The sequence below is a fragment of the Salvia splendens genome, chromosome 18 (assembly GCF_004379255.2).
Source record: "Salvia splendens isolate huo1 chromosome 18, SspV2, whole genome shotgun sequence".
Taxonomy (NCBI): Eukaryota; Viridiplantae; Streptophyta; class Magnoliopsida; order Lamiales; family Lamiaceae; genus Salvia; species Salvia splendens.
In genome coordinates this window covers 18,971,036-18,991,586 of record NC_056049.1, presented here as the reverse complement: position 1 = coordinate 18,991,586, position 20,551 = coordinate 18,971,036, and the positions used below count along the sequence as shown (strand labels likewise).

The window sequence follows — 20,551 nt, the reverse complement described above, 5'->3', positions numbered from 1 at the left end:
ATAAGTAACATAGAATTCTCTTCATAGCTCTCCAATGCGTAACAAGAGGATCTGCCATGTATTGGCTTGCTTTATTGACAGCGAAACTAATTTCCGGCCGAGTAATTGCAGCATATTGTAATGCTCCAACTGTACTCCTGTACAACTTAGGATCAGGAAGAGGTTCACCAACAGATTTGTTGAGTTCACAAGTAGAGACCATAGGAGTTGGACTTCCTTTAGCACCGACCATATTTACCTTCCTCAATAGATCTTGTGTATACGTAGCTTGACATAGATGCAACCCATCTTTGGTTTTAGAAATCTCCACCCCAAGAAACAGACTTACTTCCCCAAGATCTTTCAAAGAAAACTGAGAGTTGAGCTTAGTGATAACATCTCGAATAGAAGAAGAATTGGTGCCAGTGATGAGCATATCATCCACATAAATCAATAGATAAATGATATCACTACCAATATGCCTTATGAAGAGAGAAGCATCAGCTCGAGATTGAGTAAAACCAAGAGAAATGAGAGCAGAATGAATAGTGAAAAAACAAGCCTGAGATGCTTGCTTTAAACCATAAATGGCCTTGTTGAGCTTACAAACCAAATGTGGACCTCCTTGCTCAAAACCAACCGGTTGTTTCATATATATATCTTCTTCTAATTTCCCATTTAGGAAGGCATTGTTAACATCAAGATGAGTTACAGTCCAACCCATAGAAACAGCAATGGAGAGTATCAATCTAATAGTTGCAGGCTTAACCACTGGACTAAAAGCTTCATTGAAATCAAAACCAGCCTGCTGAGTGAAACCTTGTGCAACAAGTCTAGCCTTGTACCTAGCAATGCAAGCATTAAGAAGTCTTTTGATCTTAAATACCCAAGTGCACCCAATCAAGTTCTTTCTAGGAGGTAAAACTGTGAGAGTCGAAGTATTATTTTTGAGGAGAGCAATAAATTCCGAGAGCACTGCAGCTTTCCAGACAGGTATAAGTAAGGCAAGAAGAGCTGTTTTCGGAAGAAGATCAGGAGTTAAAGCAAGAGAGCATACTTTTGGTTTGAAGATACCTGCCTTGAATCTAGTCACCATGTGATGTGCAGGTGCAGGTGGGGGAGATGAACTGGAAAGTGTAGCTGATGTATCATCTGAAGATGGATGGATGGATGAATTGGCTGATTGATCATCCTAGGGAACAGAGTGTGGAGATAAGGGATTAGCATGAGAAACAGAATGTGAAGCTGACTGATCAGCTTGAGAAGCAGATGGTTGAGCTGAGTGTTCGGCTGGAGCAGGTGGATGTGGAGCTGAGTGATCGGTGGGAGGTGAATGTGGAGCTGGAGTTGGAGAAAAATTTGGGAATGAATGTGGAAAGTGTGTGGGAGTTAGAGGGAGTGAATGTGGAGCTGAGTGATCGGCATGGGGAGGTGAATGTGGAGCTGGAGTTGGAGAAAAATTTGGGAATGTATGTGGAAAGTGTGGGGGGGCTAGAGGGAATGCAATTGATGGATCAGAATTTTTATGAGATGAGGTCCTTTTATAAGGAAAAGTGAGTTCATCAAAGACAGTATCTCTTGTGATTATAGTCTTGCCATTAGAAAGAAGACCTTTGTAACCTTTATAGGATGGACTGTATCCTAAGAGAGTGGCTGCCTCTGATCTGTATTGCAATTTATTCTTATTGTATGGCCTGAGAAAAGGGTAACAAAGGCACCCAAAGGTTCTAAGTGAGGTATAATCTGGTTTTGTTTTATGAAGCTTCTCATGAGGTGAAAGATTGTTAATCACTTTGGAGGGCATGAGATTGATCAGGAATGAAGCTGTACAGAAAGCATCATCCCAGAAAATAGGTGGCAAACCAGAGTGAGCAAGAAGAGCCAGTCCGGTCTCTACAATGTGACGGTGTTTCCTCTCGGCTAAGCCGTTCTGTTGAGGTGTATAAGGACATGAGATTCTATGTGAGATTCCAGATTCCTTGAGATAACCAGATAGAGCTTGGAACTCCCCACCCCAATTAGACTGTAAAATCTTGATTTTGTTGGAAAACAAATTTTCAACAAGAAGCTTGAATTGCCTAAAAACAGAATGAACGTCATTTTTGTTCTTTAGAAGGTAGATCCAAGTATAACGGCTGAACTGATCTATGAAGGTGACATAGTATTTGTAACCATTTCTAGATGTTACAGGGGAGGGCCCCCAAAGATCAGTGTGAACAATGTTCAAGGGAGAGGAACATTCAGATGTAGATAAGCTATATGGCAGTCTGTGGGATTTAGAAATGCAACAAGAATGACAAAGAGAAGATGAATTTATTGCTTTGATATGGATATTACAGTTACTAAGAGCACTCTTAACAATATCAAAGGATGGATGTCCTAGTCTATTGTGCCAAGTGGCTACATCAGTACTGGAAACGGAACTAAAAGCAGCTGGAGATGCTAAAGAGGCTGAGTGAGCAGCTGGAGAGACTTTAGCTTGATTGAAGAGTAAAGGGGCAGTAGCAGAATCTTTCTTGAGATTAGAATGATGAACAACGAACTTGTAAAGTCCATTATCAAGAGTTCCCTTGAGAATGACTTCCTTGGATGCCTGGTCCTTAACAAAACACGAGAAGGATCTTGTGCTTGACACACTTTATCCACAAGCCTAGGGACATTAGGTAATGTTTTATTGGTCATTATAGCTGACAGGGCAGAGTGATACACCTCACTAGGTTCCTTGATATACCATAAACGAAGAAACACAGATCCATATTCCATGAGTGAAAAGTATAAAGAACATTTTTCTAAAATGAGAAAGTTTTTGTATTCATTCAAAGTTGCATTGATATCATCTGTTTCACATATATATAACCAAGGATAGAAATATCCAGAATGCATCTAACAAACTAAATCAACCATTTGATGCCACGATATCTCTCCAGCTCTTAGTGTGGTCCTGCATTCCACATGTAACCTTCACAGCAGCACAAGAAGGATCTTGTGCTTGACACACTTTATCCACAAGCCTAGGGACATTAGGTAATGTTTTATTGGTCATTATAGCTGGCAGGGCAGAGTGATACACCTCACTAGGTTCCTTGATATTCCCTCTTGCTTCCATCCTTGAGTTACTGCTAATACAGAGGAATGCACTGAGTTATTAGAACCACCTACTGGAAATGAAGAAGACAATGAATATGATTTTGATGATTCAAGCAAGGGCTCTGATATGGGGGTTAAATTAAAAATATCACACATATTTGCTTCAAAGAATCTGAAGTTTCATACAAATAAACCAATCCAACAGAACTATCTTTTAAACCAAACTATAGTTCGAACTTGCATTTTGGTTAACTGAACTTTTGGAACAAATAAAACAAGGTCCCTGAGGCTGAATATCAGGTAAGACAGATCGATGCCTTGTACTTAAGCTTTGTAATGATCCAATCTCACAAATGCCGAAAGATAGAAGAACTGAAAGCAACATGAGGACAGCGAAAGTAAGAGCAACATGAAAGTCACTGAGAAGTAAACAAGATGTCACAATCTTAAGGTACAAATAAGATTTAGCTTAAGGCAAAATATATTATTTTAGGATATGACGCAGCTACAAATGAAGAGCAGAACTTCTGAAAAGCATCAGAATTGTTTCAAAAGTTTATGAGAGAAACACCATATCTCAAACAATTAAGATTTTTATAACTGCCAAACAACAAACTCACCAACACTATCAAGGCTTATGATGCAGCTACGAATGAAGAACAACATTTCTAAAATAATCAAAACTATTTCCATATTTAAGAGCACAGAAAATATAAAATTAATAAACAAAAAACTCGCGTTACCTTTTTCTCGCCAAGGAAAGAAGTACCAGATATTCCAGAAAGCTCGCAAACAGTCTCAGGTGACTACCATTTCAATCAGCTCAATTGCGGAATTAACCGGTTCGTTGTGAAAATCCACACCAAGCTGGAGACGGTGACCAGGTTTGGTTGAAGGTAGGAGAATCACCGCGGCGACACGGCGGTGGAGAGAGCAATTGACGGAGGAAATGGGGGAAGTGAGAGAAGTTAGGGCGGAGCAATGGTCTAAATATATTGCAAAATGAAAAGATATATCTAAGCACCTGAGTAATCGAGGTAGAGGCAGAGGTCGAGCTCGTAAGCGGGGAGCTCGGCTGCAATGGTGGTGACGTCTCAATTTTGGATTCTAAGGAGTTCAGTTGCAATGGTGGTGTCGTCTCAATTTTGAAGGGCTTTAGCGTTGAAGCCTTGGAGTTGGAGGGATTATAGCAAATTTTGATAAATTATTCAGCAATTTTGATTAATTATTCACTAAAAATAAAATAAACGTTGTGTCGGACTTGTACCGCCACTATTTGGAATTAAAAATAATTCTAAATACAGTTGATGACGAGAAAAGTCTGCCACTTAAACCAAAAATAAAATAAAATAAAATAAAATAAAATAAAATAAAATAAAATTAAATTAAATTAAATTAAATTAAATTAAATTAAATTAAATTAAATTAAATTAAATTTAGTGTGACAATTATTTCTGTCTCTAAAATTGAACTTAAAAAAGAATTGAACTTAAAAAAAGTTTGAAATATAGTTCATGACCACAAAAGTCTGTCACTGATTTAAAAACTTACTAAATTAAACAAAAAATAAATTAATTTAGTGTCAGAATTATTTCTGTCTCTAAAATTGAAATTAAAAAAGTGCGAAATATAGTTAATGACGGAAAAAGTCTGCCGCTGATTATAAAATTACAAAAATAAATCAAAAATAAAATAAAATTTAGTGTCAGAATTATTACTGTCTCTAAATTGAAATTAAGTAATTTTAAATATAATTACTGACGGTAAAAGTCTGCCACTAAATAAAAAACGCAAAAACTAAAATAAAAACAAAATGAAATAATTTACCGACGGCATGTTCCGTCACTATGTTAAAAATATAATGTTACTATTTTCAGATGCTCATTTCGTCACTAGTTCTGCCAATAATTAGAGAAGGACAACTGTCCATCACTAATTCCGTCAGTAAATCATGCTTTTTTTTGTAGTGACCATGTCGTGTTGACCCGAAGTGATTCGTGTCTGAGGGTAGCGGGTCGTGTTCGTGTTTGGAGTTTTCTTAACGGGTCGTGTTTGTGTTTGTTGTTATCGTGTCAACATGATAACGACACAACATGCACGATTTGTCACCCCTGGTTATGACTCTTAGGATGTGTCTTAGATAAAAAAAGATTTCATAAACAATTTTAAATTAACCACTTCAGCCTCAATTTAATTTGTATAGAAATGAAAATTAAGAGGTGAAAATTTAGAAAAAATAAAATTAGTGCGTTTTATTTTAAATTTCAAAACTCATGATGTGTAAACGGGTATTAAAATTTAAAAGTTTGGTTTTCTGCTCATATATATGCACAGTTTATAATAATTAGTCAATTAGTGTGAACATGATCCTATTGTTTTGTACTGTAGCTCTGACCAAATAACAGCTAAATATTTTGGAGGGTTCCACATCCAAATCCATAATCCAAAATAAATTAATGTGGATGTTTTCTACTGTAATAATTTTCTCTTTAGTCTAATGTAGATAAGAACAATGGTCAACTGGTATAGTTATTTAAGTCCATTTACCAAAACTACTCATGTACCGCTCCTAATTAGGCAGGTTTTACTAAGCTCTGATGCCACTCACTAATCAGTAATTATCACTAAACCAGTACAATAAACAGAGTCGGAGAAATGGGAAATACAGAGAAGTTACCGAGCACACACAACTTTAGTAAAAACTAGTACTTCCTCCGCTTTCCCTTAGGCAGAACTTTTCGGCATAAAATTTAAGAAAGAAATATTTGGTGTGTTACTTAGATAGATAAAAAAGTAAGAGAGATAAAAAAAAGTAGATAGATTAAAGTAGAAAGTGAATAAAGTAAGAGTGACAAAAGTGTTACCATATATAGAAATGACTCGACTATAAAGGAATTTCCCAAAATTGAAAAATGACTCAACTATGAAGGAGCGGATAGAGTACCTCCTAATTTTGATTAGACGGAACATCTTTTTTGGTACATCAACTATCCCAAATGAGCAAATTTGGTCCAAAACATTTTATAATATCTTTTTAGGTTCGTCAACTATGAGTTAATATCAATTCACTTACTTTTTTGCTATTTTCAATATTTTAATGACCAAAGTACCCTCAAGGCAATGAAGGTCATTTCAATCTATCTACTCTCTTTTTTTATTAAAATACATTAATATAATTTATTTCTCCTTCTTTGATCATCTCCTTTCTTCTTTATAATTTTTTATTTCCCTTTACCTTAAAAGACTATATTCCAGAATACCTCAAATATAAAGACCCCATTATGTAATTTACTCTCTATTCTTCATTAAAATATGTAATTTTGTACCATTCAAATCTAGTCCAAACAAATCGCTCCTCGTAAATCATACACCTCATTTAAGGACCCAAAATCTTGAACCAAGATTCCCTAAAAATTCAATCATTCCATAAGGAATTCTAAAGAGAAGTGAAAGGGCCATGCATGAGGAAGTATGTTTTAGAGAGAGAGAGAGGGGTGTTGAATATATTGTGGTGTGGTGGAGGAGCATTTTGCATAAATTAACATTTGTCTTTAGGGTAAAGGGAAATAAAAAAGAAGAAAATGGATGAATAAAGAAAGAAAATAAATTAGTACATTCTTTAATGTAAATGAGAGGGTAAATAGATTGAATTGCCTTTTATGGCTTTAAGGGCATATTCGTCCGAAAAATACTGAAAATAGTCAAAAAGTAGTTGAATTGATATTAACTTATAGTTGATAAACCTCAAAAGATATTATGAAATGTTACGGACTAAATTTGCTCATTTAAGATAGTTGATGTACTAAAAAAGATGGTCATTTTTATAATTAATAAGTGGAAGAAGAGTCGGGCTTAGGCATGAGTCTGCATAATTTTAGTTTCTTAGACATATTTATATGTATAAATATATATTCTTTCGTCCCCTATTAATTGACACTATTTGACTTGGCACGTGTTTTGAGAAATATAGTGGAAAGTTAATAGAATAGGTTAGTATAATGTTGGTCCTACTTTATAGCAATAAAATGTGAGTGAGATGAGTTAGTGAAATGTGGATTTTATTACCAAAAGTAGTCAAACGTAAATGTGTCAATTAATTGGGGACGAACGGAAAAGAGAAATTGTGGTCAATTAATGGAGCAAGGATGGAGTATAAATAAGTTGATCAAATGTTTTATATAAGTACTCCCTCCGTCCACGAAAAATAGCCAAGTTTTACCTTTTAGGGCCGTCAACTAGACTAATTCCAAAAATGGAAAGTTTTAAATCATTACTAACTCTACACATCATATAAATATGGACCCACAATCCATTAACACTACTTTCACCTCATTTTCTCTCATCTCATTTACTTTACCAACTATGCATTAAAATCCATTTCATTTACAATTTTGTCTATTTTTTGTGGACAAAGTTGGTATATGTTAGTATTTGTTAAATATTTCATACTCCCCCCCATAAAAATAAGTGCGTTTTCAATTTTGAGATGTCTCATAAAAATATCTCCTTCTATTTTTAGTAACTTTTTTCTCTTTAATAAAGAGGATCACATTGTCCACTAATATAATAATACTATAATTACTTTTTATTTCTATCTCTCTTTTACTTTACAATTGTGTATTAATTATTGTGTCGTCCTAAATGTCCATATGTTTGTAGGACAGATGGAGTTCAAAATTTGATTATATGAGATTCCAAAAATAAACAACATTATTTTTAGGGGTATTAGCCCCTAATATTATGAAACTTTCAAAAAGTTAGATTTTTCCCATGAACTTTCAACTTGACAAATAATATCATGATAAGGATTTTTTTGTAATTCTCAACAACAACTTCGAGGGCTTTAAATTATTTAATCTTTGAAGATAGTTTTTCTTGAAGCACACCCTCCAAAAATTTCCTTCAATTTTTAATATAGCTGGAATTTTTTTGCTGGTGGAAATAACAAATTCGGATAAAGTTCATAATATTATTTGTCAAGTTAAAAGTTCATGAGAAAAATCCAACATTTTGCAAATTTCAAATATTAGGAGTTAATATCCCAATTTTTTTTAAGATAACCGCCATTAGTATCTTTATCATGCGCTAAATGTACTTGACTACTTGAGAGAAACAAAAATCATGTACAAAATCATTTAAAAAGTATTTTTAAAACCAAATAATCCTTTTCCTTATTATACACAAACAAAACATTAAAGGGGCATTAGTTTTGTGGATGAGATAAATTTTTTTTTGACAAGATAGGTAGGTTTGTGAAAGGTGAGGTTGCCTTCTCCTACAAACAGTCCTTTAAATATCTGAATTTGTGGATTTTCTTCAATTCAGACAATCTTATAATCCTAGTCAAACTATTACAGTAAAAGACAAAAACCAAACAGTTTGCAATACTACTATAATGATTACAAACCAAAGAGCCTAATCACAAACCTTAATCTATGTTGCCAACACTAATTAAAGGGACTCAACATTATCTGCATTGCAACAATATAAAATTCAAGAAAAATGGATTCCCCCATTATTTTTTGACCATAACCTAGTCCAAGATACCCCTTTTCCTTTCCCACAAGATCACATGGTTTTCTATCTTTCTTTAATTCACTTTACCTTTTACCTTTACTAAATGCCTCCATTTGTGACAAACTTAAACTTCATTTTATACATTGGACATAGGCAAAGAAATATGAAAAATAAAAAACAACAATTCCCAAACAAACTTCAAGACTTTAGGCCATAATCATATGATATTAAAACCATCAGATCCTCTTATCTGAAGTGATTGTAAGCAACCTTGTAACACCTTGAGTCCATATATCATGCTCCCTTTGACTCCGGCACTCGAACTCGACGACCCCACGCGCCACCGTCTTCAAGGAAAAGTATCTCCGGTCCTCGCCGCCTTCAAGCAGGTGTCGCCCCGGCCACGCTGGGATGTCCTTCATCACCTCCAGCACTACATCTGAGAATTTCAAGAAAAAGATGCCATCTTTATTTATCTTTTATACTCTCAAAACAATTTTCACACTACTTTCTCAAATCCCCAAATGGAAGCAAGCCCACCACCTCCAATTCTGTAAATAAAAAGAAAAGACAAAAGCAGAAAATTAAAGGCTCACTCACTCTTTTTCTTTTTTGTGACTGTCCCAGCAACATGTCTACTCTTCATTTTCAGTATCACCTGTCAAAATGTGAATAAAAAACTCTGTTTTAGATCATGGAAAGCAAAAGGCAGATCAACATTTTGTATGTTTTTCATTAGCTTTAGCTTTTGCCCCCACTTGATTGAAGTTTCTTTGCTGAAGATTAGACGTAAAGCCGAGCATAATATCATTGGCAAAGAGTTTGATTGTTCAATCATGGCCAAGAAAAGGCTCTCACCTGACCCATTCTGTTGATGTACACAGACACAATCTTCCAATGAAGATCACCTGCATTTCACCATACAGAATTCAACCATTACTCGACTACAATCATTGACAACAAACGCGTAAAGACCATCATCATCAATCTGACATACTAATAGAGGCACTAACTAGAACATTTTTGTACTATCATTGAGACGAGGAGATTCAAGAATTTACCCTTTCGCGTTCGTTTCAAGAGCTCTCCGCCTCTAGCAAGCAACTCCTTACTGCAAATACCGAGGAAATTCTCTTCAACTACAAGCTCGCCACTGTGGCTTCCATTCAAACTCCCATTTCTTCCACTACTGCCACCATTAGGCACCCTGTCCGCAGGGGTAACAGATGCGATGTTCCACACTTCCTTCAACGCCCTCGCCTTCAATGTGGCAGCGCCACGCAGAGCTGGGAAAATATCAGCTGAATTTCACAAAAAGACCTCAAAAACATAAAATTATGATCCAAGAATTGGCAAGATTTGTACCAGTAGCTGCAGCAGCTGTCAAGGTCATAATGTCTCCAGGCGACTGCACGTTGACAGCGGAGCTGACCACCGAGGCCAAGTGCTCACGCTCAGCCCCCATGGCCTCAGCTGCCTCAACACACTGTGCAGCCACCAGCGTTGCAGCTGAGGCCACGGCCATGTCGGTCTTGGCCATCTGCTCTTCCTTTCTAACTCCAGAAGATGCGGCTGTCGCGGCCGCGATGGCAGCAATCGCAGCTGCTACACCAGCAACAGATATGGCAGCATGGAGCTGTGCATTCTGTGCCCTCAACTCCTCCTTCTTCTTCTCTTTCCTATCCTTCAACCACCTCCCCACCGTCTTCCTCCCGCCTGCAGATGGCCCGACGACGAAGCTGGTCTTGATCTGGCTGCTACCCCCAACATGATCATTCATCAACTGCATCAAAAAATCAATGTCAACATCAAATTCATTTAATTCTTGATTACTAAAAATGTTGCATCCTCCACGTTTTGATTCAATCAATAAGATTACCACAAAAAGAGCCCACCATGAAACTGGACCAACATGAACCACAACAGAAGATGGAAGACTGCCCCACATAATAAATTCACTTTTTTCCATTATTGCCAGACAATCAAAGCTGTTACATATATCACAACCAAACACAATTTTTTTCTTAGGAGAGATAAAAATTAAATCTTTTAGCCACCCCAAAAATTCCTCATCTTTAAAGCTAATGCAAGAAACTGATATAGGTGGTCTCAGTCTGGTACTTTGTTAACAGTTTCAGCATGTTGTTGGTTAAAGAGAAAGCTGAAACATACCCTCTCTCACTGTTGCAGAACTTGTGTTTTGTGCGACCAAATAAATAAGACAGACAAATAATTCGTACTCCAAAAACATAAATGGGGTCAGTAAATAAATGCAAATGCAAGACAGCAAACAGAATAAAGAGAGAAAAATGAAGAAAGAAACCTTGAGATCATCCATTTCAGATGGGGAGACCGGTGGGCTATCAGAGATGGAACCACCACCACCACCGCCGCCGTTGAGGGGCTCACTGCTGTGGGAAGGCCTTCCTGAGCTATGCGGTGATACTGCCTGCTTTACATGTAGTACCCTCATCAAAATCACAATAAAAAAAACGTTCTTGATTCTTGAATTTCACAAAATTCCAAGAATGAGGATATGGACAAAGGGAAAGATTTGATTTTTAAGTTAGAGAAAGATACAAAAATTGGATCTTTACTTACAGACTGAGACATAATGCGCTCCATGAGAAGCTGAGAGGTCTGAGAAGAAGCAAAGGAGAAGGGGTTTCCGTCGAGCTCGGCGGAGATGTCTTCGAGGATGATTTCGGGGGGAATGTGGGAGGGGCGCGGAGCAAGAGCTTTGGAGATTTGGAGGGCGGAGGAGCTCCAGGAGCGGGAGAGGAACTCCATGGGCTCTCGGGGAGTCTCGGGTGGGTTGTACATATTCATGTGGTGAAGCTGGGCGGTGTCCATGGCGGTTTTTAGTTGAAAAATGGGATCATAAATTCAATTCTTTATAGGGAAGAAGGAGAGAGAAGGCAACAGTGAATCGGGTATATGTCAATCCGAGACGAAAAGCTCGCAGACATTATTTTACGAGAAAGTAGATACAAAATTTAAAGTGATACTACTAATTTTTCTGTTCAAAATTTAAGTTGGAGTACTAGAAAAATGATTTTCAAATTTTCTTTTTTTTTTGGATATTTTAATGTATTTTTTGTTTTTCAATACGAATTCTTTCATATAGTTTGGATTTTGGGTTTTTTGGCATATCTTAATTAAAAATTGAATGTCTATCTTTATACTCCCTCCGTTCCATATCTTAATAGAGATATTTCTTTATCACACATAGTTTAAGAATAGTGTGTTTAATAATTCATGTTAATAGATGCATTTCTTTTCGCCTAGGAGTTTAAAAATACTGTGTTAAATAGATGGTGAAAAAAGTAAGAGAAATGAAAAGAGAATTATTTTTTGCCAAAAATAGAAATGACTTAATTTAACTTGGAACTTTTCAAAATAGAAAATGACTCTATTAACATGGAACGAAGAATACTAATTTACTTTCCGTCGATGAAAAATAGTCTGATTTTGTCATTTTGGGTAACCCACAAATAATAGTCTCATTTCTAAAAATCTTAATCAGTTTTTCTTTCATACTCACATTTTCTCATCTTTCTCTACTTCACCCACTTTTTCTAATCATCTCTCTTATTTTACCAAATTTCTCATTAAAAACCGCATCGTTCACAAATGATACTCCCTTTATCCCAACAAAGTTGGTACTTCTTTTTTTGCACTCGTTTTGAAAAAATCATAAAAAATAGGTTAAATGGATATATAATAAAGTAAAAATGAGAATAATGTATATAAAAGTCTTATATACACTATTCTCGCTTTTACTTTACTATATATCAACTTAAACTATTTATTACGATATTTTCTAAACGAGTGCAAAAAAAAGGTAACTCAACTTAATTGGAATGAAGAGAGTACTATTTTTTGTGGACAGAGAAAACATAATTTTTCTAGTCATTTTAAGGGCATGGATAATTGAAGCTCTTGTCGAGATCAAACAATAAAACTTGCGGTGCGAACCGGCCTCGTAAGTTTTTGGGGGCAACGGTGATGCCCGGACCCGACCGGAGGCCCCTCAATCAGTATAAGGATGCATCCCCAAATACAACTACATTGTAAGGCGCTGGCCGAAACAAATTTACAAAGCAGTAGTATTTAATATTTATTCAAAAAAATTATTTTTTTTATTCATTGTTTTTATCACTATCACTTTTCATCTATAAATACAATATAATACTATATATAATTTTAAAATAAAAAATAATATTATTAGGATTTTTTTTAAATTTTAATAATATAATTTTTTGTATTTGACAGTTTTATATTGGACTTTTTTATTCTAATTTTATCAAATACATAAATTTAAAAACAAATATATATAATTAAATATTAAAAAATGTATTAAATATTTGGATTGGATTTGTGATAAGAGTTATAATATAGGATATGAGTTGTGGATAGCCTGAGGATAATTTATAAAGTATTATTCGTCTTTAAATTTTAATGATACATTAGAAAGCACAATAATGCTAGCTAGCCAAACAGCCGATTGTGCCCTTCCAATGGAAAGGTAAGGATTTTGCAAGCACATACGACGTGCTTGCTACGTAACAAAGATTGGTGCTTGCGAAATTGAGCTAGTGACATAGTTGCGAGCATCGTTGCACTGTTAATGACATTTAGGGCATCCACAACCGTACTGCAAAACGCATCTTTGGAGTAGAATTAAGCTCCAACCATACTCCATAACCCATTCCAAAACCGTTTTTTTTTGGGATATTGAACAGTAACACACCAAAAATGCAGTAGCACTGTAGCTATTGCATATTCAGTTTATGAACTTTCTGAAATTGCAGTTGGATCCTTCAGCTTGTGTATTTTCGAATAGAGGCAAGAAGACTTACCTTAATTTGTGGAAAACATGTCGTCTGATGCAAATTTTTTAGGGAGAAGACAGAACGCAAAGGATGGGGGAAGAAGATGAACAAAAACGGCGCTTTAATTTAGGTTTCTATTAATTGTGGATATTAAATGGGATTTAATTAATGGGCTATAATTATAAAAAATGCAAATATATCTAAAGGTATTATTCGTAGGTAAATTGCTCATATTTGCCAAATGATTTTATTAATAATTGGGTATAATGACTGATGAATTGTTAACTCTTACTTTGAAATTTTAATATATTATCCTTTATATATTTTTATTTAATTAATATTTATTTTACATTAAGTTTTAGATGAGTAATTATTAATTATTTTCACTTATACAATTTCTGATATTATATTTGACATGATATTTAATAATATAAGAAAATTTGGAGTCATAAATTTTGCTAATTTATTTGTGTTGTACGTAGATTTTATGTAATTATATATATTTAATTGATGTTTGATTGTTATTATGGAATGTTTGATGTTTGATGTTTGATTTATTTTAATAAGCAAAAAGTATGGAATCATTTAATTATGTAATATTTGAGTATATTTTAATAAGTTAATAATATTAAATCAGATAATTCTATTTCACAAATTATTGTTACAGTGATATGGGGCTAATGTGTAATTTAAATAAATATGTAGGTAAGATTAAAAAAGTATAGAAAGTATAAGAATATGGAATTTTCTTTTGGGTTTGGGTATGATGTAAATGGTTGGAGTAGAATTACTGTTTGATGTGACAGAACCTGAAAAATGAGTTTGAGTTTAGTGTAAATAGTTGGAGATGGCCTTAGTGAGCATTTTGGTACTCACCGAACTTCGTTTTTTTGATGGGAGGGTGTTTTTTAACGTACATTATTTGATGCATCAATCATCCCTCGTATAAATCAGATCTAATTGTTTGTGATAAGTGCACATAACTTATCGTTGTGCCACAATTATTTATGGAGTCAGAATTAAGAGAGAGGCAAGACATGATATTAATTGAGCAATTGAATCTCAGAACATCCATATCAAATATGAGTTGATCCAAATAAAGAATTGATTAAGGGAGGGGCATATGAAAAGAGGTTATAATAAATAGGTAGAATTGAGTGGTGATGAAACAATGAGTGAGAGTTGTAACCAAAATCAATTACAAAGCCAATGTGGGTCTCAAATATATTATCAATCATTGAATTTCAAAGCTGGAATGCGCGTCCTCATTTAATCCAACATTTCATCACCGACTACCAATTGCATCTATTTTAGATTATCATAGTTGCTACTCTGAATAACTTCAATAATTTTAATAAATTATGTTTGGGTTTATCTCAAAATTAGTTCACTTGGTCGGAACCAAATTCATACTTTTATAAATATATTTCTAACTAAATACTACTCCCTCCGTCCCGCTTATGATGACAAGTTTTTTTTTTAGTTTATCCCAATTAAGATGATACATTTCTTTTTTTTTGAAATTTTCTCTCCAATTGATACACCCAACCATTTTTTCACTCATATTAAAATATTCATCTTTTTTACTCTCTTTATTTTAATACTTACACCTACTTTTACCCTCTTCAATTAAACACTTTAACCAATAACTCATAAAATCCCGTGCCGGCTAAGAAATGTTGTCATCTTAGCCGAGACGGAGGAAGTAATATATATCAAATGGAATTCTTTACTTAATAATCTTTCCGTTCCCCATTAATTGTCTTTTTTTGCCAGTTTTGTCTGTAGCATTAATTTTCCACTTTCATTTTTTATCAGGTTTCACATTTCACTAACTTATTCTATTAAACATACATTTTATAAAAGTGAGATTCATATTCCATTGATTTTTTTAATTCACTTTCCTTTAGTATTTCTTAATAGTTGCCCCGGAACCAAAGTGGACAATTATTAGAGCATCTCCAACAAGGAAAGGTAAATAAAAGAGGTATATCATCTATTTACCTTCTAAAAAAGTGAAATATACTCTTCCAAAAAGTAACATATTTCAAAGAAAAAAGGTATACATTAAAAAACATAAAGTGTAATACCTTCTCAAATACATTCCCCTTTGAGAATCATGAAAAAAAAATGCAAATATGGTAGTTATAAGATTTTACCTCTCCATTGATGGAGAGCTAAAGATACCTCTTCAAAATGGAAAAAGATATAATACCTTTCCCCTTGGTGGATGATTTTTCATGAAAAAAGGTAAATATGGTAGTTATATAACTTTACTTCTCCATTTACCTCTTCCCTTAGAGATGCTCTAAAGGGGACGAACGGAATAGTATTTTTTTTGTTATATATATCTAATACTCCTCCTATCTATAAGAGCTAGTCTTATTTATGGATAATATGAATTTTAATGTGCAATTGATAAACTCCTCCTATCTATAAGAGCTAGTCTTATTTATGGATAATATGAATTTTAATGTGCAATTGATAAACTAAGGAAAAATGGATAAATTAAGAGGGATAAAGAAAAAAAATGATGAAAAAGTTTTCTTAATTAGAATTGAGATAGATTTTGTTAGATAGGCTAAAATGATACATAAGACAATTTTTTTGAAGATGAGTGTGGGTCTGCCGGTGGACTCTCCCTTCGTAATTACCAAATAACTGTTTTCCATTTTTGGTTACGAGTAATAGTAATGGTTTTTAAAACATGGAGGTGATCAATTGCTAATTTAATTAGCAATTTAAAATTATGACTAATTTTTAATTATTAAATTATGAGAATAAATTAGCAATTTAAAATTATGACTAATTTTTAATTATTAAATTATGAGATATATTGATTGATATAATGTCAAGTGAATTATATTTTAAATTTAAATGATTATTAAATAAAAGTAAAGGATATTCATATCAATTTTCTCTTATTAAAAAAATTTTAAATTTTAAATTTATGTAACTCTCTAAATTTAAATTATTTTTTTGCAAAAAATATATTAAATTAAATGTAATTTTATATGGATTTTAACGAGATCTCAATTGCATATATTCCGACGACGTTCGGATGATGAAATTTGATGGTTTTTATTTCAGTTTTCGTATATATTAATAAGCATATTTTTTAATCAACAAATACATCAAAAAATCTTAATATGCATACAAAATGTCAATATAATGCATGTAAAATCTCAATATAATGCATGTGAATCTCAATAAAACTATGTTGATATTTTCGTGTACTTGTGTTGATATGTGTAATACACTATGTTGATATTAAAAAAACACGAAAATTATGATATGATAACAGAATGACGATCCTACCATTTTGTTGATATTTTGTCTACTATTTATTGAGATTCGTAAAATTTAATCTCATCCACTCATTTTAAAATTTAAAAATGGAAATTTGGTCTTGATTTTCGATTATGATGCTATAAGCAATAGAGGAGGACCTTTTAAAACATCATTTAGAGGAAAGAATCTCGTTCTTTTTTTTTCCTTCTAAACTCGAAAGTATATAGATCCTACATCTAAGTGGGCCTGAGGTGTCAACTGTGGGTCCACTGGGTAGGCCCATATTCGTTAGTTTTCGATTTTTTACAAATTGATTCACTTTATTTTGAATTTTCTTACCATAAAGCATTATTTACTCAGTTGTAATTATAAATATAGTTTCAGAAAATTTAAATTAATAAAAAACGCACATACTTATTTAACTTAAATCAAGCTAAGAGGGCTGATTTTTGTAATCATGTTAGTAATCGTGCTCTAATCATTAGGAAAAATTGATTGTGAAAAAAAATTGTTTGGTTGAGAATTCTCCCAAATCCAAGGGACCTTAAAATAGAATTCATGGTGGTTTTTCAAAGTGGGTTTAATCAAAGATCCTCATGATTGTCATTTGAATCAAAACTATGATCATTACCCAAGGAAAATTTATTTAATCAAATGAAAGCAATTTGGCCTCTTGTCTTCCACCCAACTAAAATCTTGATGAAAACTATTGTTTAAAATATTTATCTTGCTATAATTTGTCCCTATCACATTTTTCCATTCAAATCTATTGGTCCCTTCCCCAATATATGAATTAGCTATTGGTGTGCCCAACAATAAGTCAAGACCTACCTTTGATGCTCTTAAATGGAGTATAATTCTAAAGTTTTGTTTCTCTAAAAAAGGAAGTGGGGATGTAATGTAAGCAATGGTATTAAAGATCGGAATAGTGCATAGTTCTTATTTAATAGAGAAAATGGTCTTATAAAATACTTCTTCTTTCTCAAAAAAGATGACCCATTTCCTGGACGAAATGGAATTTTATGCAATTTAGTTTTATGTATTAAGTGGAAAGAATAAAGTAAAAAATAGAAATAAAAAAAAGTGTTTCTGTTTTTAATAATGAGTCATCTTGTAAATACCGGTGTTTTTAATAATGGTATTGTATTTGCATATTGTTGAAGCTAATTTGAGTTCAATGCATCTATCATTGGTATGACGAATTTGAATTTAAAAAGGTTGTGTTTTGATAAATTGATGTTGAATGCAGATGGGTAAATGCATTATATTTAGCAAAATGAAATAGTATTAATACTACATACTTAAAAGAAGTCCGAATTCCAAACATAAATAAAAGCACCACCTTCTCCTAGAGAACAAATTACTACAACGAATTTGATCTTCCTAGGATCTAACATAAACATAACAAATGTAATTGATAAATAAACATTAAAATTATAGTAGTATTTAAATTAGGAAATTTGGAGGCGTTTAGAAGTAGAAATTGGACGCAGCTTGAATCAACACTGTGAAGATGCAACCAAATGCAACTCTCTCCATCAACCTCGCTGCTGCAGATCATTCATGATTTTAATTACTATTATTATTATTATTATTATTATTATTATTATTATTATTATTATTATTATTATTATTATTATTATTATTATTATTATTATTATTATTATTATTATTATTATTTATTATTGATGACTTCATTTTCATTTATTTCTATTTAAAACCCCAAAATTGGTCACCTTTATCACTAGTTTGTGCTTGTGTAATGGGATTTAATTTAGTGTTTAAGATAATTAATGTGTGCAATTATTCAATTACCGTCACGTTCACGTCATCTTAATAATCATAAAAAAAAAATAAAAATATATATAAGAAAAGTGATTTTAGTCTTACCGTTGTTAGAAAGAGGAGCAAAAGGATCTATGACGGTTGTATTAGCGCTGAATCCCAAACCAGCACATTCATTTCCAATTGCACCTAATTTTATCACACACATAAACATAATACTCAGTTTTTCAAACCCTTCAAATATACTGCACATATATAGCCAAAATTCATCTATTTTTGTGTGTGGGAGAGAGTTGAATATCCATATATATTAATATTACTTCTTCCTAGCTAGTTTAAACTATAGTATTTAACAAGTTGAAAAGCATAATAATAGTGGGATATATAGTGATTACCAACATACTAACTGAAGCAATTTATTTATTAAAAGAGGAAAACTTTGTCAAGGTATCAATTTTGATTCGTAATATTTGAAAATATTTTTTAAGGTCCATTAACTTCGACGTAATATAATTTGAGCTACTTTTTCACTATTTCAAATTTTTTGGACAAAAATACCCTAAGCCCATAAAGAGCATTTCATTCTATTTAATCTCTTTTCTTTATTATAATATTTTAATTTATCTCTCTTAATTTTGTTTTGTCCCCTCTCTTTCCTTCTCTTTTCCTCTTTTTCTTTCCCATTTTTTCCCTATCACTTTTAATAATGAGGCAATAAAAAAATTAAATAATTTAGTAAAGAAGAGACAACAAATAGACTGAAATGCCCTTCATAGGCTTGAGGGTATTTCGTGCGAAAAAGTTTGAAACAGTAATAAAGTAGCTCAAACGGTATTACGTTGAAGTTAATGGACCTAAAAATATATATTTTCAAATGTTACAGACCAAAATTGATACTTTGCTTGTAAAGTTTGCATACCAAAAAAAATTGTAACCTCTTATTAAAGTTGTGGTTACTTTACTTACATTGTCTGTAGCATGGGAATGTAGTGGAATTGAGCAAATTTTGAAAACCATCTTCGCATAAACAGCTACGTGTGAAAGGAGATGTAATGTTGCATCTTCCTCCTCCACAATTGGCCGTGTAGCAAGCTAAAATCAAGACATACATACATAAAATTAAATATGCACTTAATAAATAAACCCTAATTAATTAATTAATCGTGGACATAGGAAGTAGTTATTACGGTCTGTATATGATATGTTAGTCCGCCCCTGATAATCATAGTCGTCCGAACGAGGCGGGTTGTTGTCCGTGCACGTATAGTTAAGCGTACCTGAATTTTTTTTAAAACAAAATTAGAAATTAAACAAACCAAATTAGAACTATTTTTATGTGACAGAGAGAGAATACAATTAGGGAAGACACAAGGCAGGAAGGCGAAAAAGGCGTCTTCCTGAAGGCGAGCCTGGCGCCAGCCAGACTCGCATTCACATACAAAACCAAGAGTGTTGTTGGTGACATGCACACAGTTTCCCCTCCCACACACACCAACTCTTTCACAAGGGTCAAAAATGGGATTGATGTTGTTGTAAGGGGGAGTGTCTGCAGTTGCAAATTGGCAATATAGGAGGATCACAATAACTGCAACAAAAGCAGCTCTAGCCATTCTTGCCTTTAGCCTTGAAGAAGATTGTTGTTGGTGATGAATTATATGCTTCTTTAGGTATGGAGATGGATTTTTGAATTTGGGATTTTGCTTGTTCAGATTTTAAAGACAAATATGTCAAAGCTTTTATTTATGGATGTTGTTGGAAAAATTTAGGTTCTAGCCTTTGACTGGAGATTGAGTTTGTGTAGCTTAGCTTGGGGGGCCTCAACTTCACACCATGAAGACCTCTTGCTCATAGTAGTAATAATTTATCTTTGGGGTATTGACGCATAATATTATAAAAAAATTTATTTTTTCTACGGACTATAAATTTGATATGTAATATTACGAATTTAAATAGTTGTTGCATTTTTTCCATTGGTAGCAAAATCCGGCTACATCTCATTTGTCACCACATCATATCAGATATAGTTACCGTTGAAAAATTCAACAATTATTTAAGTT

General features: G+C 33.3%; 2 protein-coding genes and 1 long non-coding RNA gene across 6 annotated transcripts; all 3 read right to left on the bottom strand.

Moving 5' to 3' along the window:
• Positions 1–2,763: 2,763 nt before the first annotated feature.
• LOC121777477 lies at positions 2,764–4,265 on the bottom strand. 2 transcript variants are annotated; one of them, XR_006045510.1, is made up of 3 exons: positions 4,091–4,265; positions 3,810–3,933; positions 2,764–3,095 (listed from the first exon to the last, which is right to left on the bottom strand). It is a non-coding gene; the product is annotated as an uncharacterized LOC121777477 (long non-coding RNA). The 2 variants fall into 2 exon arrangements; XR_006045509.1 differs by having other exon boundaries at positions 3,810–4,265.
• Positions 4,266–8,671: 4,406 nt separating this feature from the next.
• Positions 8,672–11,558, bottom strand: LOC121777503 (VAN3-binding protein-like). 2 transcript variants are annotated; one of them, XM_042174775.1, is made up of 7 exons: positions 11,185–11,558; positions 10,907–11,035; positions 9,949–10,366; positions 9,645–9,869; positions 9,442–9,491; positions 9,184–9,241; positions 8,672–9,022 (listed from the first exon to the last, which is right to left on the bottom strand). In XM_042174775.1, exons 1-7 carry the CDS (start codon positions 11,434–11,436, stop codon positions 8,820–8,822), a joined length of 1,335 nt encoding a protein of 444 aa, XP_042030709.1. In that variant the 5' UTR covers positions 11,437–11,558; the 3' UTR covers positions 8,672–8,819. The 2 variants fall into 2 exon arrangements, with proteins under 2 accessions (XP_042030709.1, XP_042030710.1); XM_042174776.1 differs by having other exon boundaries at positions 10,907–11,032; positions 11,185–11,556.
• Positions 11,559–17,948: 6,390 nt separating this feature from the next.
• On the bottom strand, positions 17,949–20,188 carry LOC121776402 (latent-transforming growth factor beta-binding protein 2-like). Of its 2 annotated transcripts, none has more exons than XM_042173578.1 (5): positions 19,849–20,188; positions 19,682–19,771; positions 19,461–19,586; positions 18,600–18,683; positions 17,949–18,259 (listed from the first exon to the last, which is right to left on the bottom strand). In XM_042173578.1, exons 1-5 carry the CDS (start codon positions 20,102–20,104, stop codon positions 18,180–18,182), a joined length of 636 nt encoding a protein of 211 aa, XP_042029512.1. In that variant the 5' UTR covers positions 20,105–20,188; the 3' UTR covers positions 17,949–18,179. The 2 variants fall into 2 exon arrangements, with proteins under 2 accessions (XP_042029512.1, XP_042029513.1); XM_042173579.1 differs by having other exon boundaries at positions 17,949–18,256.
• Positions 20,189–20,551: the final 363 nt, after the last annotated feature.